Source organism: Geospiza fortis, unplaced genomic scaffold (assembly GCF_000277835.1).
Source record: "Geospiza fortis unplaced genomic scaffold, GeoFor_1.0 scaffold138, whole genome shotgun sequence".
NCBI lineage: Eukaryota > Metazoa > Chordata > Aves > Passeriformes > Thraupidae > Geospiza > Geospiza fortis.
The window spans coordinates 8,407,255-8,433,955 of NW_005054307.1; the positions used below are offsets into that span (position 1 = coordinate 8,407,255).

Sequence of the window (26,701 nt, forward strand, 5' to 3'; positions counted from 1 at the left end):
ACTTCTGACAAGCACACAGATATTTTCTGCAGGTGGGGTACAAGAGCAAGCAATTGAGCAGATATCTGAATGACAACCCTAAGCTCAGTAGGTGTGCTTGAAAATTAACATTTCTTTACACAGCAGTTGCATTTTTCACATAATTAGGTACTTAATTGGGCATCCAAATACAGGCACGTATAATAAAATATTATTTATTTAATAGCTTTCTTATGTTCTGTCCCTCAACTGCTACAAATATAGTTGTCATGCAGTTATATTTCTTTTTACACTAGTTTTCTGTTCTTTCTAAGTTTTTTGTACGCCTGTGCGTGCACATTTCCTTATTTAAAAGTAAACCATCCCTTTTTTAATAAACACCCACAGAGAGTATTAGAAGACTACAAAATAATGTTCATTGTCATGGAAAGATTTACTTGTAGAACTGCTGTGAGTCCCATTGGTTGTTCTGTCTAAGACTCAGTCAAAAACTGCTGAATCTATGCTTTTCTTCCTGGAACTCTAATATGAATCACCAGGAGATTTAAATGAGTTAATGGCATCTTCACTACCTACTTTTGTTAGACAGCAAATAACAGTGATCAAATACCAGTAATTTAGCAATTTCTTCCCATTCTTAATGTTTGAGGGGTTGTGTTTTGTTCTTTTCTAAATTGTCACTTTATTTGGGACAGTACTTGCTTTGCACTGACCTATGAGCACCTGAATACTCACTGCTGGCTGCATTTGCAACACTGAGTTTACTTTCTATCCAGAGTTATGATCCTGATTTCTTTTCTTCCCTGTGCAGGTAAATGTTTACCTGGATTGCTAGTCTTCTGATCAACTTCTAATGCCTTTCTTCATAAACACTGGAAAGAAATAAGCACTTTAGGGACCTAATCACCTGTTTTTAAAGCAGCTGTCCAAATCAAGAGGGATAAAGTGAAATGGAAAAGTACCTCTTTCCTTTCATTGTGTACAGAGGTTATTAAAGGTGTCTATCCTAATTTCTTCAGGGTGTTTCTTCATGAAGGAGACACAGCTGACCTCCCAGCTGAGGTGCCTTTACACCAAAGCACACAGCATGGCAGCAAACCAGAGGAGCTGGATCCCACTGCTCTGCTAGAAAGTTAGGAGCAAATTGCCATCCCTGCAACGTGGTGAGAGGAATCAAGGGTTTAGTCAATAGGGCCACCTGAGAAACTGCCCTCTGGGACAAGGGAGCAGAACCAAGCTGGCAGATCTTTAAGGAAGTTACACCAATCCTTTGGTGTAAGATGAAGGGAGAATGGTGTGGCTGAATCAAGACCTGCTGGTCAGAATAAGGGGCAAGAAGGAAATGGAAAGGTAGTGAAAGCAGGGACAAGTGTCCTGGGAAGAGTATAGCAATGCTGCTCAGCTGTGTAAGGACCAGTCAGGAAGGCCAAGGTGCAGCTGGAACTGATCTTGGCAAAGGATGAAAAGAATAATAGGGAGAGCTGGAGTATCAGCCAGAAAATGAAGGTTAAAGAAAGCATACTGCCAAATAAAGAAAGCAAACAAGAGTGTTGAACGGATAACAACAAGTGAGGAGGAATTTGAGCTACTCGACAACTGTTTTCCCTCATTCTTAACTGGCAAGTGTCTCAATTTGAGGACCATAGGAGTATGGTACTGGGAGACAGTATAGCTTCTCCTAAGTATTCTGCCATGGGCTGTGCCATTACGTAGATTTTACAGGGGTTCTCGGTGTTAACTGCTTCAGATTCTGGGAAGAAGAGCTGTTGCTGCAACTACCCTGAGTAGCAAGTCCTCTTCTTTTTCAAGTAGTGTAACTGCATGGATGTGAATAGAAGGTATCTTTGAGAAAAAAGTAATTTTCTATGTATTAAGCTAGAAAATATCATTTCAATATAAGTGAAATTATTTTTCCCATTACATTTAGAATGTTTTTGTTCTGAAATATCATTCACAATGCACTTTCCAAATTACTCATTATGCATTCCAGCCCCAGGTAAAAATGTATGCACCATATTAGGTGTATATGTCTTCTGTTATATTTAGAGAGCTTTCTTTGAACTGAAGTCCTTGAACTAATGTGTTTGAGGGCCTGATTTGCTTTAAAGATTTATTCCCACTCAGCAAAAAGACTCCTTAATTAGGTTCTAACCAAATTCACCATAGAAGGGTTAATTGAGGAAGAAAGGAATGTTAATTTCAGTAATTATTCTCTTGCCTGTAACCCTAACATTGGAACCAAATGCATTATTTGTAAAATGATTTCACACTGCAAACCATCAAATGAGAATGATAGTCACTAGAGAGCATAATTAAACTCCATATGTAAAGCTTACAGTGTTAGCTTGCTGAGTGAAAGTGAGGAAAGAACAATGAAGGAATTTGGCTTTACTATGGTAATTAAAATCCTAAAAATAAATTGGAAAAGCTACTATATACAGGAATTAACAATAAGAGATGAAGCTCAAAAACTGGCTGATAAATTTTCATTTGTTTTACCCATAAATAGCTACAGATCTCTTTGAAGTGTGTGCAAGTAATTATTTGTTAGAGTATGTTCCATTATAGCCAGCTGTAACAGATTTAATATTGGTAGTGGAAGTGAATGAGAAGACGAAAAAGAAAATATCCTTGTCTGATTGGATTAGGCAATGAGATGATAGCAGGAGGGAGGAAAACTCAGTCCTCAGACATGTCCTAGAGAATCCATCTATCAGTGAATGAGATGCTGATCACAGATCTCACCTGAAAGATAAATTACAGATGGCCCTTTGGAGGGCTTGTTTTTCGTGTCTTCAGAGAAACTCTTATTGCTTAACCAGACCTGCAAATATTCCTGCTAATTAAACTGATTTCATCTACTGCTGGATGAAAGCGTCCATTTGTGGATACTTTCCATTTTCAAAGATCCAATTGTGTTTCTCATTAGAATCTCCCAGATAAAGTTGAAACAGATGCATTTGGAGGCTGTTTCCACAGGGAAGAGGACAGAATGTGCACTGTGCGCCAGCAACTCCTGTGGAAGCCTGAGCTGTTGCCTACTCATGTTTCTATCAGCTCCAGCAAACATTGTCTTGGGCTCCACCAAGCTGGCTGCACACTGTGTACTTGGATTAGTTTTATTTAGTGTCACTGTGGAATACAGAGCAATTTATCCAGAAAAATCAACACATTACAATGATAAAAACCTTGGGGCAGGATCTGTATTTTCCCTTCAAGTTCATATATTACCTCACTGGTCAGGGTGTTTGGACCCCTTTTAGACCAAAACCATCATCTTACATATTTTATTTCTTTTTCCTTCTCCTTTAAGCAGATAAAAACAAAGAAACTGGCATTACAGATCCAGTGGAAGACTAGTGCCTTTAAAAAATTTCAGTACGTATTGTAATCTTATTTTAAAATTATTTATGACTTTCCACATGTTTTTAAAGCCTGTCTTACCACTTTTTTTCCTTTGTTTAATTGTAGCAGGCAGAATACAAAATCACTTTCATTTTAATTAAAAGAGTCTAAATTATCCCAGAATTCTCAGGTGAGTCCAAAACCTGGCCTCAAACTTTCTTCAATGCAGTCAGAATGTTTTCAGAGTAACAAAAATGACAGTAGAAATGTCCATACATGGAATTTAAATAATGTTTTTCATAGACAGAGCTCAGATTTCTTACAAAAACTTCATCATGATGTCATTTTACAAATAAATGAAGGCATAGAGAGATGGAGTGAATTTTGGAAAGAGCAGAGAGGAGACTGAATCAACATTTACTGGTATATATGTTTAATTATCATCGCTAACTCCTTGTACACCCATTGAAAAAAAATGTCATTCACGAGAATTAAACATAATTTTGATTTAGCTGTATAATAGGTTGATTCTTGGTATCTATGATAATGCTGAGGGAACAACAACAGAGCATAAAGGATAAACCTCTTCCAAATTATTGTGCTGTGTTCATAGTTTACACAGAGGCAAGTTGACTCAACCACTCCATGGTGACTTTGAAGTGCTCTGCAAGAGAACTTCAAGTCCCCACTAAAAAGAAATATTTTGATATGTCCTTGAGATCAATATAACCTTGCTTACAGACACCAGCCACTGAACTTTAGATGAAAAGTGACAAACTGGGCAAACATGTGTGAAGGATAGTGGAGGGACTTAAAGCAGAAGCCTCATCAAATATATGAAGGAAGTAAAAAATTGCTTTTTTAATAGGATATAATAGCTAGCTACAAAAAAATTTAGAATTTGTGGCTTTCTTTTTTTTTTTTTATTTTTTTTTTAAATCAGTCAAAACCAAAATATTATTTCTCTTGTATTTGCTCAAAGTAGACTGAGCTCTTCTGGAGTAGGATGGTTAAAGGTAACCAGGAATCTAGCAGCAATTCTATAATAAAAAATGCCTGCTCCAAATAAAGGAGCTTTAATACATGAGATTTCCTTGCAGTTTCCCTCAATCAGAAAAGACCACAAAGGAATTTTGTAATCATCCAATCAAATCTTTTCACTAACACAAGATAGGGGACATCCAGAAAAATAAATTAATTAAGGTTACTTTGGCAAAGCTCTTTTATATAATCCATAATAAATTAATTGCATTACAATTCTTCAACATTTTATAGAGATCTGTATCAGTCATGCCAGTATTCTCCTAAATAAATTAATTAAAGTTACTTTGACAAAGCTATTTTATATAATCCATAATAAATTAAATTAATTACATTAAAATTCTTCAACATTTTATAGAAATCTGTATCAGTCATGCCAGTATTCTCCCTGGCACTAATGTCAAAATGAGAGATTTTCCTATTTATTCTTTTTAAATCCTATCATGGCATCATCTAGCTTGATGCTTTTTCTTCTAGTGCTCTGACACTCATTAAAAATAAACATTAAATATTAGTGGAGTTTATGGCCTGAACCAGCTGAGACAAAAATATTTGTTTCTAGAACATGTTGTTTAAGGCCCTTCTTAAATATTGATAGAATGGTACCTCACAATCATTGTAAATATCATGGATGTGGCTAAGTCATCTGGCATTGTTCCAAGCATAGAACAGAAATCTGTTTTGAATAGTGTTTTTTTTTAATATATCACTGCTAACAAGTAAACAATTTCAATTTGGACCAGAAGATACTTTATGTTCTTAATACATTTCCAGAAACTTTCTTGCCCTCACCTCTGATGACTACAGATTTTTCTTTTGGCCTTTTTACTTCCTCCATCACTTCTTTTCCAATTTCTAAACTTGTGATTTATAGTATTTACCATCCATTTTTCCTTTCTCTCCTTTATTATAAATTTAAGACAGAGAGAATTGACTTTCCTTCTGAATGAGATTAGCTGTTTATAACCTATTTGGTCTCTTTCTGTTCTGGGATTTGGGTTCTTCAACCATCTGCCAAGTGCTCTTTGAAATTTCTTTGTTCTCTCTCACATCTTTCTGTTTGATTTTTCTCCTCCCAGCCCATTTTACAGGCTCATTCACCTTTATGAAACTAAGTTCCTAAAATAAGCTTATGTTACAGTTTGTTATTTATACAGATATATGTAAATATTTTATTTGCATTTGCTATATACAATTATCTTATTTATTTCCCATATGTCTGTGTTGATCATCATAATGCTAATATAGACATATAGATTAAAGATTATAGATTAAAAATAAGATATAGATTAAAGTTCAGCTTTAATGCATATGTTATTATTTTTAGAGACCCATAATATGGATGAAGTATATTTGTGCTATTCGTGTCATAAGGGAGGCCCACAGAGGAAGAACATTCAGATGGAAGATCTGTTAATTTTAATTTCTTCATGCATGGGATTGGAGTAGCAGTTTATGTTCCAGTTTCTGGTTTATTTGCAGAAAAAAATGAACATATTTTGAGGTTTTTTTGGGGGGGGGGGGGGGGCGTTGGATTTTTTTCTTTTTCAGGGATAGTAATTCAAGAGCCTGGTTTAGCCTTTGGTTATCAGAGGCAGTCTTCTGAGAACACATCCCAGTACATTGTACTGATATGTAAAAAGATTGTTTTCATTATATTTTATAGTTTGTTTAATTATTTTCCAAATTTTGCCTCACATTATTATTGTGTGTTCTGTCCTTTAATGCTAGTCTCCTTTCCTCCATCTACTTGGCTTATCTATCTTTCTTCCCAGTTAAACAGAATTTCCTTCTGAAATGACAAGAGCGATAAGGCGCTTCTTAAACAAATTCAGTGTGTCATAGAAAGAGATGACCAAGCTATGAAGAGTTTGCCCTAATTTTCCAGTTTATCAAGGCAAAGATATGTTGGTCCTATCTAGCTCCCTTTTTATTACCATGAGCTTAAAATATTTATTTGCAGCTTGTGATTTGTATTTTGTCCCCTTGAACTTAATGGTGTGCTACATGTCACTGAGCTGAAACTTGACCCACTTCAATTGTGATGCCATAATTTAAAATTTTAACAGTATTCTAGAAACTGTCCCCTGAAAAGAGAGTAGAAATGAACATGATGTACTTTTATAAGAGCAATCCTGTACTACTTCTCTTACCCACTGATATGTTCTGCAGTTATGGGAGGTAACATTCAATGTTATCCTCTTAGCCATGCTCCAGATAATGTCTGTTTACTCGTACATCAAATAATGCTATAAACACATCTAGTTTTTCATGTAGACATGAGCATGTTTAAGAGTCAAAAGATGAACTATCACTCACTGTTTCTGAAATAGTATGTCGCTTTTCAAATTCTTTCCTATCACTTGACACAAAGAACCTTTTAAGCAAGCTTTGCTACTCCCTCCCATGAAATTTTCATTCCTTTGAAATTCGAAGTTGCTCTTTTATTTATACCATGTTTTTTATCCCAGTAATCCATACTTTTCTACACCCTGGATTTTAATTATATCTTTCAAAAAAAGAGAAATACTGTGATTACATGTACTGAAATGAAAAAGAAGCATCTTAAAATATGCACCAAAGCAGATAAAATATGGTGATGGTGGTTTCATATTCTTTAGACTTGGTGAGTTTTAAAACAATACTGGAAACGGTTCTGGAGACAAGGAAAAGTAGGACAGCTGGATTAAATGTTATCATTTTAATTTCTGAAAAAAAAATTGTTTTTCCACATATTGTAGGGTTAGCTTTTAGAGAGACCTTGTGCAACAATGAAAAGAATTATGTAAGAAAAAATTTTGTTCATTTCCCTGGATATAACAAAATTTCTATAACAATTGCTGTATACTTCTGACGCACTCCGTGTTTAGATGTGTTAGGCTATTACTTGGTGTTTGACATGTGTACTGTTCCAATTTCTCGTTATTATCAAACTGAAAGCCAGAATCTCAATTTTTTTCCCATTTTTTTTAACCAAGAAAATCAACATTATGGTGTGCTAAATTTCAAAATGGGAAGGAAATCAGAATCTGACATGGGTTCTTGAGAGCCAAGATTATGTCAGTCAATTGAATGTTTGGTTTAAGTCAGAATCAAATTATATAAAAGTAACACAGAACTCAGAAAAGATGGTCATTATGAACAAATGAGAAGAATTAATGTTGCTTTGAAGTAAAGATGGGACTGAATCTGAATCTTCTGGATTCCTTTTGAAAGGTGAGAATTACATTGAACCTTTTAGGCAACATTTTTGTATGCAAATATTGGTAATTATCACAGAATATTCTTAGCCGGATGATTGGGTCCAACCCCTGGCCCTGCGCAAGACTCACACCGTGTGCCTGACAGCATTGTCCAAGCACTTCTTGAACTCGGGCTTGGTGCTGTGACCTCTTGCCTGGGGAGATTATGTTCCCTAATAAACTGCATTGGTTTACCCCCAAACATAGTATTACTTTACCCTATAGTTTCTCAATTAATTATGATTTGATATTCACACAATCTGGGCTAAAACAGGAGATCGCGGGCAGGTTCAGAACACAAGCCATTCTCTGTTTTTCTTCTGCCAGAAATGATTTAGTATCATGCTGGATACCACAGATCCTAAATGGAAAGTGAAAACACACATCAATGGAATTTGACTTTTCAACACAAGTATTTAGGTGTCTCTTTTGAAGGAAGCAATACTTGGAATCCATCAACATGTTAAGAGCTGAAAACAAGCCAAGAAATGCTAACATAAGCATAAAGTATGTCACAGAGTTCCAGGGGGTGTCTGTCAATTCCTGTATACTTACACACTTGTTAAAAGACTAGAATTTCTGCTATGCAGAAAACTTTGATATCTGGGATTTCTTTAATTTTTAGTCTTAGTGGGGGAAAAAAATTTGGAAAACTCATATGAAAAATGAAATTATCAAGTGTCTAAATGTTAATGCATCTAAACAGCAATGCAACATAATGTCTCAAAGTTGCAGTTTCCAAAGTTTCTGTATCTCAAGAATGACAAATGGTGTGGTTATGTTATAATTAATATTATGAAAGTATTATTACATTCCTTACAAGAAATTTTGAAATGTATTTTTCTAAAGTAACACTGCTGAAGCAAAGTATGTCAATCTTTATGAACCATTTCAAATTCTTTGAAACTAAATGGTGCAAACTGTCTGTATGAAATATATGAAATATAGTTTGATCTTATCACATTCTTGAGTAACTATTCTACTCTAAAAACATAGAGTTTAGGTTTTTTGATTGGTTTGGTTTAGTTTGGTTTGGTTTTGGTTTGGTTTATTTTCAAGAAATATACATTTTTTACTGTTCCATCACCTGCATTTGTTTGGTATTCTCATGCATGTCACCTACATTTCTCTATTCATTCCCTTGAAATTTAATCTGAGAAGATGCTTAAAGAGCCCTCACCTTTTAAATTATTTCTGATAAAACCTAATTATTATAAAATTGTAAAAATGTGGAATGATAATCAGTCTGGGTTACCTCCTTTATTTTTTCGTTAGAGACATGTTAAAATATGTTAATTAATGCGTTTAACTAAGTAAGGATGATAAATTACTAATCTCACCCTTTTTACTGCTGTCTTGGTGATGCACAGAATATGTTTCTATTTTTCTTTAAAATATTTGTTTCTGCTAGGAATGCCCCTTAAAGACGTACAAGGCACATTGTAAGGTTCCATGAACACAAACCTAGTTGATAAGCATCACTTAAAGCTCCACAGGAATCAATTGTGCAGCTACATTCTTGCATATTAATTACTGCTTGGAAGGTACAGGTGTTTAAAAATGAACAGAACTAGAATAGATACAAATTCTGGACAGATGTTTATAGTGCCAGATATACCTTGGGTATGTCAATGGGATTAAAAGTATTATCATTTTTTCAGGTGAGGGAAAGTTATCAGCAAGTTCAAAAGTTATGCAGAAGCCAAGAGAAATGTAATTTTTCTGTGAACATTTAACATTTTGCTGTGACAGCTAATTGCTGTATTTCCAAAAAGCTGATTATGGCACAGGGCTGCCTCAGGTAAGATATGCAGAGACGTGGCATATCCTGTGGAACAAGTTCCTTAATCTGGTTGAATAATACCTTATTCTAAAAGTCATTCCAGAAATACGAGTTCAAGTACTTGTGAGCACTCAGTCACCAAAACCAATCAAAGCACCTGGCAGTGCTTTGCCTCTCACCTCACTATTTGTAGACACTGTAGTTCTTGACCTTAAAATGACACAAAGTATTCCAGATCTACTGATTTATCACAAAAAACCCAACCAATTGTGCAAAATATGTGGCCTATACACAGTATTATGTAATATTTGCCTGCTCTGAAGCTGGCACAGGAAATGGAATGTACATCTACAGTCAGTCTTGCCCAGCTCTTGCTAGCTCATTGTGAGCCCATTTCACATGAATGGCAACATTTTACATGGAAGTAGACAGAACAAATTCTGTTTATTCTGTTTCTTCTGTCTTTTTAGAATATCTGGTATTTTAAAAGTGGAAAAATTCTGTATCCCTGAATACAGAGATGTTTAAAAGGACAACAACACCCAACATAATTTATCTTATTTATTAAATAACACAGACATGACTTCAGTCTGGCTGTTCTAAAGGTTAACAGGGAATAATAATCTAAACAAAAATATTTAGGTTCTACATGCTTAGATCATTTAATTAAGTCATATTCTATGTAATGTGTGTCTTAGCATTTCAGAACTCGGAACCGAAGAGGAATCTGTTGATTTTAAAAACTCTTTTTATGCACTAGGATAAAGAAGTATGACCTGGTTAAAACCTTTTTTTTTTTTAATTTGAATGGAATGTTTCAAAAAATCTTTTGTTTCATTTTTTGTTTTTGGTTTCAGTTATCATTGCCACGTTAAAACAGTCATAGCAGAATGTTTTAATTAATCTCGTTTTGGGATCTTTGTCTGTATTCTAAATGGGAGCAAAGTTTAAAGCAATGGGAAATTATTTGAACGAGAGACTCCAAGTTTCTGCCGGGTTAACTGGACCTTTAGTCTAAATATAATTGAAGAAGAATGTATTCCTTCATGCTCTGAGTGAGGATTTATTGTACAAAATTAAAATCCAAAATGATGGTTTGAGAGGTAATTTTGTATTTTTCTGTGGTTTGGCATCATCACTTTGGTTTTGTTATAAACCTAATCCTTACAATTCCTTGCTTATTTTAATAAGCCATCCATTACACTGCATCAACCATTCCTACTGCTAGGAAAATTACTTTTAAAACTTTAGTAATTAAAAAGTATACCATCTGAGAAGAACAGAAAGAACAATAACACAGGCATTAATGAAAAGCACTTCCTCTAACTGACATTCTGGTTATTGCTATGTCTTAAATGCCAAAACCAGATAGTACACTTTTGTAATTCCTTATATAATGAAATGCTTAAGAAAAATTCTACAGTCGTTGGACCATCATTAACAACTATGAAATTAGGTGTCCCATGGGTTTTTTTTCCAATTTAAAGAGGGTTAAATTGCTAATTTACATGTTAATTAGCATTCATTCTAAAGAACACCAAATGTAATTCCATAGCATCTAGCATTTAACAATTTAGCTTATCAAGACATTAAATTTAAAAGAAGCTCTGCATTATTTGCAAGAATTTTTTGAGGGCTAATGATGAAAGGAATCTCATTATTCTAAGTAACATGCAATTTAAAAAGGATGAATACTACCAATTTATTCACTTTATCACTGAGTAATAAGAAAGCAGCAGAGCATTGGCAGGGCAGCAGGTTTAACAGTTCTTTAAAGCTCACTGATCTGCACAGACTGGTAAGTTTAAAATAAAGAATTGTTTCTTGTGACATTTCTTTGGAATGCATTGCCTTGAGTCATTCCTAATCACCAGAGTGTGCTCAGTGGTATTTGATAATGCTGCTTCTGCTGCTCTGGAGCTACTCTGCTACATGCACTTCCTCTGGTTTGCAGCTGAAGCGTCTCTGTGTACCAGACCTATAAATACAAGCCTCCCCTCGTACCATTTAAGAAAATATTGCATGATATTATAAAGGAAGCATTAATTTTAAGAAAATTTCAAACTGGGGAAATAAATGTTCTTAGTTCAGTGAAACCACAGAATTATCATATTATGTCCTGCTTTTGTGCTTATGTTGTACACTATTCCTTTACTTAATGCTGATGTCATCCTGCTTTGCTTTATGTTACCCTTATTTGCATTAGTTTCTGTTATGTGACACAACCTGATTGTCTGTTCCCCTGAACTGCTACTTCAGCATTTCAAAATTGCTGGATTGCAGGTGCTCAGAAGCACAGCAGATGTGATGCAAACATGGTTTTTGAAAGACAGGATTTCTCAATCAGAAAAAAGCATTTGGGACTAGGAAATTTCGGTCTTATATTATCTAGCAGTAGTAAAAGATGAAAATGTATTTGAAAACAGCATTATACATTCCATTCTTTGCTCTTTTTTCCAGAGCCCAGCATTTTTTATGTTGTATAAGTCCTTTGTATTATTTTCAATGCAACACTGTGTGCCAATACAATATCTATAGTACTCTCTTTAACAGAATTAGAGTTGTGAAATGTGACCTATTCACTCAATTCCTCATCCATAAATGTAATGATTTAGACATTGGCGGTGCTAAGTGGCTGACACGGAGAGTTTCCTGCTGTGCTTTATCCTGGTATTTCTCCTCATTTACTGATTATTTCTCCTGTTCCTTCTTATCTTGTAACTCTTTCTTCCTGAGTGATATTTGCATGCCTTGCTGTTCTAGCAGTTTCTGTCCACACCTATTTCCATAACTGCTTTCCAAACCCACGTGTTCTTGTTTCCCTCTCATTTCACATCATCAGTTCTTTTGCAGGCAGGAGCTGCATCCCTTGCACAAAAGGGATTAAATTCTCAAGTACAGTCCATCTTCAGTACTGATTCAGGGATGTTTCCTCACTGAAGACAACATGCAACCTCAGATTAAAGATTTAATTAAAGGGCAGATCCATAAAAGTACCACTTTAGGGTGTCCCAACGGTATTGATTCTGAAGCCTTCTCGCTTCGTTATTCTTGACTTTGCAAATACTATGTATTTTCACTGTAATTTGCTAAATCTTGTCATACATAAGCAAAATTTCAGCCCAATAACCAAGAGCAAGGGAAAGCTTGTTCTTAAAACACAGAGTGTCTGTAAACCTTTATTATAAGCATCACAATCAGTTCTGTATCTAACAATCCACTACCATTGGAGTAATCTGGTTTGTAATCAAAACTAGTTTAGATAAAAGAATGATAGATGGAAGGGGTTAATTCACATGAAAAAATTCTGAAAGAGTGAGAAAAACTTTTAAATTTAATTATGGAAAAGGCAGTGTGAGAAAAGCATAACTATGCAGCAAGAAACTATCAAAAACTTGCTCTTCAGGAAGAGTTACAGTCAGAGTGGAAGTAATTTTTGGAAGTATGAACAAGAATATACACTGAAAAATCAGTGTATGAAGAACAGCTAAGTGTGAAGCTATAACAGAAATTAGAGAATGTAATAAATGGCATAGGAATAAGTAGCAACAAGAAAATCTCTAGTTTCACAATGAGCAAGAAAAAATTGTGTCTTTAAGGCAAAAAGACATTGAAATGATACGATAGACTACAGAAATTAATTTTTTGTTTTTAACTTTGGTCTTCATATAAAAAGAAGCTAGACTAGACTAGAAATGTCAAGAGTATGCTGTTTCCAAGGGAAGAGAATGATGCGCTTAAAAGGATAGAGCAGAGAAAATTGTTATTTCTATTGCAGATTATTCAATAAATAAAACAAAATTGAGAGCATCCATACCCCCAAATTCAAGAGAAAAAAGTGTTGCAAAGAAGCAGAAGTATAACAAATGTTATACTGGAAGAGGTGATGGTTCTAAATAATTGTAAAATAGAGATAGTTAAAATATAAACTGGTAATAGATTTGTCTAAAGTTAGAAATAAGCAGGCATTTCACTGAAACTAAAGAATGCTTTAATAGAAAAATATGTGTGAAACTGTCAACTGCATTGAATCATACTATCAATATTCTGATGTAGTTTCATCTCTAACACCCCTCTCTTGTAAAACATACGAGCTTCCTTCATTTTATTCATTTAAATATTTTCTTTTTGAGGGGGCTGCTTATAGGGCTACCTCTTAGAAAGTTCAAAGTTTTCAGGACCGGACCTAATTTTAAACCCTCTAAATTGCACACATATAGAAATTTGTGTATGTGATAGTTGCTTTGCAGCATAGAAATTCATTGGAAGTTAAGGAGGACAGTACCTATGACATATACAAAATTCTTGCAAAACTTCAAATCCACTTATAAACCAGCTGTTTGAGGGAATCTAACACCATATTACTGTTTCTCTTGTTTGACTATTTTTTTAAATCTTACTAGGGATGTGAGGAATGTGAAATTTGTGTTACAAGTATGCATGTGTTTCTTGACAAGCATCAAACCAAGGTGATTATTTTTGAGTTACAGGAGCAGAATCCTGCTAACAGCACCCCTTGCTAACTGAAAGCAAGAAATTATGAGGTCTTCTACCACTCAGGTTGTTACCTGAGGAGGCCACAGAGTACAGAGCCCATGTGCGAAACTTGGCCCCACAAAGTCAGGGCCAGTGTCCTGCTTTTAAAGGATCATCTCTTTAAAAGCCAATGTCCTGATGCAGAGGTACAGGAGCAGGGGCTACAGGGAAGGACCTCGGCCCAGTCCTCATGGGAACACCAGAGGAACAGTGGGTCCATCTATTTTCCAAGGGAAAAAAGCAGAGACCACACAAGCACATGTAGTAGGGGACCTTCATGCTGGTGTAGTTCTGTCTTTGATTAGTGTGTTCTTACAGCTGAATATGTGTTCCTTTGTCCACAAGAAGGTTTCTTAACATGTTTGCCTAATTTCCCACATCCAGATTCTAAGGTGAAATTCCTCAGATATTGCCAAACCAGTTATTTTTCCTTCAAATGAAAATAGTTTGGGTAATACAGGTTTACCTTGGCACCAAAAGACATAACTTACTTTTCCTCCAATAAACATAGAGATGCTGGAAAAAACACCCTCAAGATGAACTAACAAGATCTCAGCATTTACAATCATTCCTGGAGCTTTCTCTGAGTTAACTTATCAGTGCATTTTCTGGGTGGCAGCAGCAATGCTAGCTAAAATGTAAGCATATTTGCTAGCTTTGAAGTTTAACAGGAGCTAAATCTCTGTCTGAATTAGAGTTTAAATCCACAAGCACCATAAAGGCTTAACAGTAAGTGCCAACAGCTGTACACACTAAATCAGTTTCTCATGCCAAAAATATAACCAAATGCTAGTATGCATGGATGTAAATACTGAAATACAGGTATGTTCTTGTAAACCAGAGTAGGCTGAAACTTATGTTTGCTTACTTAGTATTGTCTGCTTCAAGGACACTAAAATTAATGTTGTGGGATGCTTTTTATAGGTTTTTTTAGTTTGTGCATTTTTTAGCACAGGAGAGACTGTGATGCGTTTAACTGTATGGTTAAATTTTGACAACAAAACTAAAGGCTTGCTTTGTCATCAGAAACCCCAAGATGGCAATACAGTCTTGTTTTTCATTGCTGCTTCTATCTATTATTATTATTATTATTATTTTTATCATCATAATTATTATATTGCAGTACATGGAACGGATTTGTGATTTTCTCATTTTGTGACATCTAAAAGCCTTGCTCATTGCTAAGGTTTATTTATACAAAAAATTGAAAGCTCCAACTACTTTGATGTTAACTGAATGAATGAATACTGTGCATGACCTGGAGTTATTAAAAGATTCCATTTAATAATGTCAACCAAATAGACATCTCTGCTCAACTTTGGCTTCATTTTAAAGACGCACACAATATGGTTAAAAAGAACTACACTTATACATTATTTTCAGCTTAACCTACTCCTACATATATTACCTTTTCAGGTGGCAGCCTATCTTGGTTTTCTATATCCTGATATCTCTATATCACTTTTAAATGAATTCTCACCAAGACCCTTTTGCTTTTCAGTGTTCAGAGGGCTTTGGCAGAGCCCAGGTACCCTGTTCTGATGCTGTTAACTTTTGCTGCAGAAAATACAGCGAGCAAGCGAGAGCCAGCGTCCTTCACCTTGATGCTTGAGGAGAGAAACTGCAGATTTATCAAGTAGGCTGCTCCCCCTGACTGCTGCCCCTGACTTCGTAAAGTCATAGGGAAAAAACACCAAGGGAAAAAGCTGTGATTTCAAGTGGGTTAGCTGATACGTGGTGGGCCAGTGAGAGGTGCATGCACAGGGCTGTACGGTGATGAAAGACTAGATTCTCCCAGGAAAGTCACTCCCACTCCTTCCCCAGCCTTGTTAAATATCATGTTTAACAGCACAGGGCTCAGGTAAAGCTGGGTGGGAGCGCAAACTTCCAATCAGACAGATTTTCTGTGTTCACTTTATCCAGCAGTGTTCTGAAAAAAGTTAATTTCCAATAACAGGTAATATCAATAAAAAATTCTTGTAGTGTGTCAGGAAAGACGTTGAGACTAATGCTGACAAGACAACCAAAGGAATAAGAATTGCTTAATAGTGGGAAAATGTTACTCAAAAATAGATAAAAAATATTAGAACTCTCCAGGGTCATTATAGTGTTAGAAGATAATGAAGATATAGGCATTGATCTTTGATGGTCTGTCAAAATTGTATTCATATATATGTACACATACATCATATTTTTATGCCTATAAATTTGAAGATATGTAGCAAGCAGAGAGAGAGAGAGGCAATGTCTGAGTAGACTGCTTTAGAATAATCTAACACAGAAAGACAGCAGAAAGACCATTTATGCAAACTAGGCCAGACTGCCATCAAAACATTTTGCAGCCTCTGAGGACAAGGAGGGCAATGGCTGGTGTGCCAGCTGCTGGGTCCAGGACTCGGCACTTCCTGCTATAACAACTGGTTGAAATCATCTATTAGAAAATGGATCACAAAATTAATTTTATGAAACCACAATATTTGGAGATTAAAGCCACAATTCTTTGAATAAAATCTGTTTCCTCTGGAAGACAAATAAAAGACTCATGATTAAGCACTCAGTGCAATATCCTTTTTTCTGCCTTACTATCTTCTCTAAACCTCATTTCCACTTTAATACAAATTGTGAAGTAGTAGCATTTAAATGGGAAATCACATGGGAGGAGTATACTGTATTGTTACTGAGATGCAAAGAGTGTCTCATTTTAATTTACTCTCCATTAGAAGAATGATGTTTAGAACATATCCATGCAGATTACTAAAGTTACCCTCAAATTACTGCTGGGAAACAGAAAACATACCTTCAGAGGAAGAAGCTCTTGTGGTGGCTAATGTCCCTCCCAGAATAAACATTTTGAACATTTTGAAACAAGGCTAACTAAACCCACAGGAAACCAGGAAACCATAAATTAACTTTTTATTTTTTTTTAAGATTATGCTGATAGAATTATGAAGAGAGGCTTTTCTGTGGCTGACTATAAAAAGTCAGAGTAAACACCTACACTATTCCTAGAGGCAAACTAATTCTTTTTCCAGACTTGGCTGACCAGGTAAGAAGTGAGAGGGGAGAAGAGACTGAATTACCCTGTCACATCAGGAGGGTAGCTAGCTAATCCTGCACTAACTGAGCCTCTGAACTACATCTGAAAGGGCAGGATGAGGTGAGCTTGCACTGCCAGTTGATATTCTGTATGTGTCGTGCATTTCTGTGCAGACTCTTAGTTTCCAGCACTATATGTCTGGCAGCTTTTAAAGCAGTAAATTTATCTGAAAATTAAGAAGAGTTTTATTGCTTAAACAAGCCCTTTTATAACAGAAACTTGCCAAAAACCTCCCCTGCCCAACAACCCAATCATAGTTGGTGCATGAAGCAGGCTGTTTGATTTAGCATAAACTGCTTTTTGCAGGGGGAGTGTGTGAAGAGGAAAGAGCACAAATGGCTCCATTTGAGTTCAGATGCATTTCTGATGACTTAAAAAAACAGCTGAAGGGTGAAAAAATCTTGTGTGCAGCAAATGGGGATTTATAGGGATTAGAGTCACAGGTTTAGGATCTGGAAAAGCATTTGTTTTGAACTATTACAAAAAAAATTATGGATTAATTAAGAGAATGGTGATGAGGGGAATTGCTTTTGATTTAATACATAAGCACATAACTCTGGTTTGGGAGTGATGGGACAAAAGAGTCCCATTATTACCCATGGATAGCTGCCTAGACCTTAGGCAGTTTTTTAATGAAGTGCTGTGATAGATGCACACAGAAAATCCAGGGTGATTTACATCCTCTATGATACTGCAGAAGACAATAAGATTGCTTTCAGGGAGACCAAGGAGTTTTGCCTTTAGCATTGCTCATTTTATTCAACATTATTATTTCTAATACTCTCTTCAGAAATACCTGCAACTTCTAATGGTTTCACATATTTTTGAGGTAGCTCCTGACCCTCATGAACCCACAAGTGTGATCACACAGAGGACACTAATTCCCTGGCAACTTGGATGCACGCAATACATGAGCACTTAAATGCAAGCACTAGCAGAAATACAGGAGGAAAAGATCCATCTACAGAATCCAGTAGCATGTTGCTTAGCATGCCAGGTCAGCAGATGTGATCTCTGGTTTCAGAGGTTCAGAAATGTTCACTCCTGGACTCCACAAACCATTTTCTTTAAATTTTGCAGTGTTTATATGAATTAATTACATTTTCCTTTCATGTTGCAAATTGAAATATGGATTTTGCTAAAATTGGAGAAAAACTGGGACTTGGGAAATAAAGTTAATAGGCACATATGGGTAAAATATCCCTACCACATACAAATGTGATAAAATTGATACCAAAAAAGTGATAAAAAATTAGTATTTATGATCTTTTTCCAGGAATCCAACGTCTCATCAGAGATTATTTTGTATCATTCTGTATGCAAGGAAAAATATATTTTGCCTGAGAAACATTATGAGACATAGATTTGAACTCCAGAAACAGATGCTTAAAAAAAAATAGATAAAATTAATTTTTTGCCCTTGAAACAGCACAACCAGCTTGAAACAGCATGGTCATATGCCTTCTGATAAAAACATAAAGAATAGAGGCTTTTCTGTGACTGGGAGGGTCAAAAGAGGGACCTGGTCATTTGAGGAAGTGGTCTTAACCCCTGCCTGTGCTTTTTAAGAAATTCCACATTTAAATTTATCAAGTCCAGACATCAGTATTAAGCACGCCTCTAAAGCTACAGCTGGAGGTCTTTCAGTCAGAGTAGCTTAAAAGAAATTGTGATAAAAGCGAATATTTTCCATTTTATTTTAATGGAAAGTAGCATGCTAAAGTTGAAAACATCAAATGATGAATTGTCTTCTACTTGGGTGAATTTAGAAACCTCCCACAATCAATGAGGAGGGAAGAGGGACCGTCACAACATGCAAGACATTTATCAGGTTTACCTGCTTGTGAGCGTGGTCATAAGAATTGATGTGGTTGTCAAATTCCTGGTGTTTGTGGTACTGCTTGTCACACAGTTCACAGTAGAAGTTAGCCTTCACGTCCTCCAGGGCCTTAGCTGCAGCTTTCTCCTTCTCAGCGTAGTCCTGCAAAGGCAGAAGCAAAGGGAGGCTCTTCACCTGAGACCATGAACTCCTGCTTTTTATCAGGCACATTGCGAGCACTGGACAGCTGGAACACCAGACTCCATCCCAAACATGTTAAGCAGGTTTTGATCTTAAATGGGATTCATTAAAAGAGTTGTGTTTCTTGGGTAATTGTTTTTACTACTCAGTGTAGATTCTGCTGTAAGGAGAGAGGAATGGCATGCAGGGGAATACCATCAGGATACTGCCTAGCTCCTGGGCAGGAAAGCTGAGCAGTGAAGAGCAAGTAAACCCCCAGTGTCAGCCTGTTAACTCAGCCCCAGATTGCCCCAATTGCTCTTTCAGGTACTGTTGCTCACAACAAATAAACTGGTTTAATCTGATATTATGGCAGATTTTCTTTCGTGTTCCGCTTTCTGACTTCTATGGAATGTTCACTGGGGCCAGGCAGCAGATTGCTATGGCTGGCTGAGATTTCCCTGGAGCAGAGCCCCCTCTGCAAGAGCCTTTTCTGTTCTTCCCTGTCCTTCCCAACATCTGCATGAAGGGACACACCATCCAGCCTGACCAAAGTGAAAGTAACTCTCGCCTGCCTGACACAGGCCACAGCCACTGAGGAGAGCACTGGCTCATGTCCAGGCTCATGCAAACACAGCTGAAAACAGGGAAAACACAATTAGTTCCTACATAGTTGCCTTCCATATCTCCCCAGTGACACAAGCAAGTGCTATGGAGAGTCAAACACTTCAATTCAACACATAATATTAGGTAAAAAAGAGAAAATTTCGAACATAGGAACCAGAAGTTACTAAGCTCAAATTAATGCACTTAAATAATGGGCCTGATATGCAAAATTGGCAGCAGCCTTTCTCGATCTTATTTCCTTTAAAAGTCCTGTTGCTGTTATTTTTATGACACTTCTTCAAACATTTTTCATTAAAGTGCAAACTTCTGATATGGAAAACAAGAACAAAAAAAATTGGCAGAAGCAATTCATTTTGTATTCATATTGACAAGCTGATATTTCTTGAGTGTATGTAATATATTGCCAGGGATTGCAGTAATTCATCATTTGCTGTACCATTTTACTCTCCTAAAGAAATGAACACTCTGCTGCCAGGCTTTCCATGCTCTGCAGTCAGTGTTGTCTGCTGTCCACATGCTTTCACCACTCTTTGTGTGATAAACTCAGAGTGCATGAAAGCCAGGACATGCTGCACATCTGGGACAACCTGCTCTTAGCACATCACACTGCCCAGCACAGCTCCAGGGAGCAGAGAGGGCTGGAGGCTGATGTTTGGGTATGGCAGATTAATATGAAGGTACATTTTGAGCCCTTTAGAGGCGGAGGGACTTTCTTAAAGAGTGGCACGATTCAAATCTGAGACCTGGCCAAGCAACTGATGCTGGTTGTTAGTGTGACTCACTGAATTCTGCACACCTCTGTGCTGTGAGCCCTTCTGTTTTGCCTCTTTTTTCTCTTTACACCCTCAGATAGGTGTGAGTAGGTCTTTTCTACACCATAGTTTTAGAGGATACCTTTGCTGGTGTGATTAACTTTATCTAAACTTGGCTGACTAGAAGTTAAGTGTTTGGGTAAGACAGAATCCTAAGCTTCTTCTGTAAGAAAGAGAAAAATGCTAGACACTGCCAAATGGTTATTAATCCCACCTATTTCAAAAACCCATTTTTGGATGAGATTAAGTTCTCCAGAGGTTCTATCTCTCTCCAACCACTGCAAGGCTCTAAATTACTAACTGGGCCTACATCCTTAATTCTTAGATTGCTGAACTCAAAGATAATAAATTCTATATTGTATTTCTTTAGATTCAATTCCAAATCTCCCCATGAAACTTGCATGAACTGACCCACTTGAAGACAGGAGGTCAAAGGGGAAAGCTGCGCCAAGAATTTTGATTTTATATCTTATTGATGACACCAGTTCCTCCCAGAGGGGAAACATGCAAATAAATCTCTTTCCTGCAAGCATATAGCTCAGGTGGGTCAATATCCTGTAGTACTCTAAGAAAAAAAACTAACCCGAGCTAACATTTCTCCACTTGAGAGGCTGCTCAATTATGGTAGTTAATCTTTGATTGTATCAGGGAGAAATATACTCACAATCAAATAGTTAAATAGCTTTCATTAGTTATTTAAATTTACAGAGCCCATTAAAAAGTGATACTTTTCAGCTTATGCTTCAGACCCATTGTTTTGCTAGCATTAATTATTCACCAGGCCTTTGATATAATTAAAATGCATAAATTAGAATGTGGATGCAATAATATTAATTATGCAGAGATGTCTTCCCTGAAAATCAAGTGTTGGAGGCAACATATTTTTATTCTAAACTGGTAAAAATGTAAGTTTTGCACTCACTGGAAGCCAGCCAAAGCATAATTGTTTTCCAGGAGGGGTTGCGAGTTCGAGTTCCTTTTTTTATTTTTGTTGTTGTTGTTCTTTTGTTGTTTTTGGTTTGTTTGGTTGGTTTTTTGTTTTTTGGTTTTTTTTTTTTTGCTTGGTCTGAACTGTCAATTAAATGTTTACAGCCTGCTCCATCTTTCCTTCTGCTGAAGGAGAAGCCCAACTGTTTGGGGTGAACGCACCACAATTACTGCCCGTAAAGCACAGCTGAAACTGCTGCTCACGAGCATTCCAAACTGCCAGCTTTATCTTTCTCAGCAGAAATTAATACAGTTCCCTTCACATAAAGATGTTTTAAAATAGCAACAAGGCAGCTCCCAGGTGCATCCTAAGATAATCACAACTACCTCCATTGCCTTATTGCTTAATTATGCTTGTCTACCATGGCAAAAGATATAACTTCCTGCTTGCTTATCGATCAGATGCAGGGAAATTGAATGCCACGTCACATACTTTAGAAAGATCATGGATTTTTTCTTTCTCTACAAAGACATAAGAACTTCTAGCACTACTGTAAATTGTGCATAGTCAAATGAATTTTCACATCCAGACTTCTAATATCATCTCACTAGGACTGTAGAGACCGATGGTCAATTCTGGCATGAATGCGATCGCATGAAAGAAAACCTGCGGAGCTGCCCCTGTAGAAAGCATACATGATCGTGAAGGCCTGATCGCACAAATGCAGACACAGACAGGCAGCAAAGATGCACCAACACATTTTGAACACTGAATCTTCAATGGTAAGGAATGTGTCACAATCTCATGAACTTTATTCTGGATCATACCCTCCTTAGTAATGGCACATAGCCTGGGTAGTAGACATGTGTATACTTATAAAAAAATATAAGTTAGCAGTTCTGTCTTCGAGTCATGGACAGCAGTGTTGCAAGCTCATATAAGGGGTGATGTCATCCTTGTAGGTAAGAACTCCTAGAAACCATGGATTAACCAACTTCTGTGGTGCTGGATGCAGGCAGTGAAGTGGATAAGGACAAACAAGTTCAGAATATGTCTCTAAATGCATTTTTTCTAGAAGCCTGCAAAATGGTTCCATATTATAGATTTTAATTGCGTTCATGTCAATTTGACCCACAGAGGCACATAACTGTAATAATTGTTTATATATTGGATTAATTTAAAAAAATACTTCTCTTGCATGTTAGGCTAGAAGTGCTTTCACTTAGCAGCTACTTTTGCAGTATGCTTGGTATTGTGAAAACTCAATTAATGGTAGCTGACATTTCATTTTCTAATATGGGGAAAATCAATGAAAAATCCCATGTAACTGAGTTTTCTTGAATGTTGCCACTGACATCTAGTCAATTAGAAATCATTTATTAAATCTAGAGTCTGTAATAGATATTTAATAGACTGCATGGCCATTAAAGGATGCTGATCTAGACAAAACAATACCACATTTTTTGTCTCAGTAACTGATAGTAAATATATCTGCTGTGTTCAAATGGACTAAGGTGAAAAGTAGGTCACTTGATAACAATAAAATTTACAGAGGCAATTTTCTACAAACCCATGGATTTCTATAAATATAGTGGAATAAATGCATGGTACTTGTAATAGAATATGAGAAAAATATAGCATCATTAGCCCACTTTTGATTACCTATTTCTAAATTGGAATGCAAAATTAGTGAGAGAACAGCTAACTCACATTAATGCCGAGCTCAGTAAGTGACAGACTGCTTCCTCTTCGGGGATATAAGCAATCAGTTTGGTAACTTAAATATAATTTTGTGAACCAGATTAGATATGAATGCAAGTTTTAAATACTTATGCAGTTACAGAGGTACCTCTTGGGGGTTTTCAGGTGAGAGGTTAAAGGAGAAATAGGATGAATATAAGCATATGAATTAGCTACAGATTACAGTCTACATCTAAGACTTTTAAACGTATTTTCATTTGTGATTTAGATGACAAAATAAATTGTGATTATCTATGAAATCTGTGAATGATACTAATTAACAGCATAGGGCATACAAAGGCTTTGGGGACTTGAATCAAGACTCAAAATTACTGTAATAATCTTCAGATATGATCTTAAATCAGCAAGATAATATTCAGTAAGACATTTGTCAAGTGCTGCAGTTTGGAGGGGGAAATCACGTTTATCAATACTAGATTAGGAATAGCTGCATAAAAAAATACAAATACAAGAAAAAAGGTCCAAGAGTTAGAGCGGAAAAGAAACCAAGTGAAAGTCAACAATGAAAGTCAAGGCAAATCACATTCTGACATATTAATAGTGATGTTATAAGTAAGATGCTGGGGGTAATTATTCCACTTGACTCAGTATTGGTGAAATGTCAGCTGTAAAATACTGTTTGGTACATCTACACTAGCAAATAACTTGGCTTCTAGAATCTGACCCTCTATCATTCCCACTATGTATGTGATAGTTCATTCCTGGGCTTTTTAATTTCAGCGTTCCCTTTGAGACAAAAACGATTGAAGTTCCAGAATAATGTCTGGTGCAGGGACCACACTCTACAGGCAGCAAGGGTGAGACACCACAAACCTCTCCATGCCCTGTATAGCCTTACAAAAACCGAAAAGATTTTGTTAATGAAAGCAACATTTGCATGCCATAAGAAAACATGCAGCATCATGTCACAAAACAACTATCCCAGCAGTGGTTTAACGTAGCTCTTGCACTTCATCATATAGACTGAAATAAAAAACAAATATAATAATCACACCTGACAGTACCAGACAGAGGAGACTTCAGGTAAAATGGATATATGGTTAGTTTGTCCTGGGGTGCATGTACTTTTTGGTGAAGACCAAAATGTAGATGTAGCCTTTGAGACAGTTTGCTTCCCACAATTCGAGAAAGACATAGATGTACTCGAGAGATCCTTGAGCAGAAGTGTAGGGATCAGGGGTTTAAAATTAGGCAAACTAAATCCAATCTGTAATTCATATTTTCATTGGATCATTAGTACGAGCACTTGTAAATAACATTTTTGAGGGAAATATATAGAACTGCCTAAGCTGGTACAAAATATCTCTGGGAGGTCAGGACCTGTGCATAGATGTGTAGAAACAGCAGTTGTAGAAGCTTCATTTTGAGTGCTCATTCACCACATCTTCCAAATTCACCAGTTTTAGGGATACCTGCGCATAATTTTAATGTCCTTATATATTTTCTTCTGCAGCTAGAGTGAGATAGATTTTAAACTATCTTTAAAACTCAGCAGGCAGGTGATAGAATGCAGGAAGTAATCAAAGTACTTGTGTGCAGTGGAAAACTTGAGTACCACAAAAATGTCCTGATATTGAGATATGTAACTGAACATCAGGTTGTTTGAAATTAATGAACTTTTCCCTGAAAGCTCTCTTTTGTTCTTTCTCCCTGGAGAAGACTATTCACTTACCTAAAGACTTCCCTAGGGAAGTTCAGCTGTGGAGATAGAATAAAAAGCAAGTGATTTGTTCAGCTGCAATATCTGGCAGTACAGAACACTTTCATTTATCTCACATATGTTCTGCCATTCTCCACCTTGAAAACTCAATGCATAGTTTCTGCCACTGTGGGATCTACACAGAGGATTTACAGAGCAATGTGTTGCAAAGGATTTTTTCTTCAAAGGCAGTAAATGCTGCCATTCTCAGCTGACTCATAGAGGGCAACACCTAACTTCTGCAAATAAATACATCTTCATATTTTTCACACTCAGCCAATTACTGCAACATTTTCAATTATCTGCACATCCATTTGCTACTAGAATGCTGAGAAGTGCAATGCTTTTAGCAGGTCCTACAGGCCTCTCAGACTACAACCCTGCTGGGACTAATAGGACATGCAAACCAATTCCTAACCTATTTACTATCAAAATCATCAGTGCTGATTGGAACAGACCTTATAGGACATAAGAATTCAAAGAACACGAGTAGATCTATTCAGATCTTCAGAAAATCTTTTATTTTCTAAGACAAATGGTTGCTTCTGGTAAATTTAGAAAGGAATTGAATTTTGAGATTTTCTATACTCATTTTCAACATTATAAATGGAGCATACAGCCACTAAAAATCTTTGTTGTGGATATAGAGGGCAATTTTCAAACATCCCAACATTTTTCTCCTCATTTTCAGAAACTGGTGGAACTGAGATCACATTCTGAAAATGTGATCAAGAGTTGACCTGCAAAGATAATTAGGTACCTAACTGAAAGTTGCATACAGAATTGTATGTATTCAGTTTAATTTTAGAAAAAATTACAATTAATAAAATTTTAGCATTTGCATAATTTTGTATTACAAAAAGATATATCTGAAAGGAAGCATGTACTGGTTTTGGCTGGGATAGAGTTAACTTTCTTCATAGTAGATTAGTTTTCAACTAGGGTTAAAACATGACAGAATAATTATCAAAATATAATTTATTTAACTGAGAAAAATCTGCCTGGAATTGCATGCAGTGCAGAAACATGAGTTCTAAAATAAAGCCAGCTTAAAGAGGATATTAAAAATAGAATGGAAATAACATAAATGGAAAGAAAGTTCAATTTGAGAAAATCAAGGAGTAAAATGGAGATCACTGATGAGAAGAGTCCCCACAGGGCTATACTGGGACCAGTGCTGTTCAGTAACATCATAGATGACACAGTGGGATCCACTGCACCTACAGAAAGCTTGCAGATGACAAGAAGCTGAGTGGTGGGGTTGACATGGCTGAGGGATGGAACCCCATCCGGAGAGAACTGGACAAGCTTTGATCAAGTGGATGCATGTGAACCTCAGGAGGTTCAACAATGCCAAATGTAAGGTTCTGCACCTGAGTGAGGACAGCCCCCAGTTGTAAAAGAAGATGATAAAGGATCTGCTCCCATGTGTTAAGCAACTACTGAGATGCAGATGAAAAAAGAAATTAAATTGAATACAGCAAATAAACAATTTCCATACAGACTGGGAAATACACTCAGGTATAAAGACCAAATGATAGATATAGATGTATATATCATTTATATACAGTTTCTCATCATCAGTGGAAAATATTTAAGGACAACTTTCAAATTGAAGTTGGAGGTGCCATTTTAAGACAAACCATGATATATTTATGAGGGGGAATATATGATGTGATTTGGTTGACTAAGTTTGATTTGGAGATTTGGGAAAATCTTAAGTTACACTAAATCTTTTTAATGATTAATGGCTTGCTGCTTGATTTTTATCTCTGGGCCTCGTTGTTAATCTATCCCCCATATTAATGCTAGCATTAGCATTTGACTTACTGCTTTGAAAGGGTTTCCAAGC

General features: G+C 36.3%; 1 protein-coding gene across 1 annotated transcript in view; it reads right to left on the bottom strand.

The window, feature by feature from the left end:
• The window catches only part of ZNF804B (zinc finger protein 804B), a 28,737-nt gene extending 9,664 nt beyond the window's left edge, over positions 1 to 19,073 (bottom strand). The window contains 1 exon segment of the mRNA XM_005418640.2: positions 18,861 to 19,073. Within this exon segment, the coding sequence (XP_005418697.1) occupies positions 18,861 to 19,073 (213 nt within the window).
• Positions 19,074 to 26,701: the final 7,628 nt, after the last annotated feature.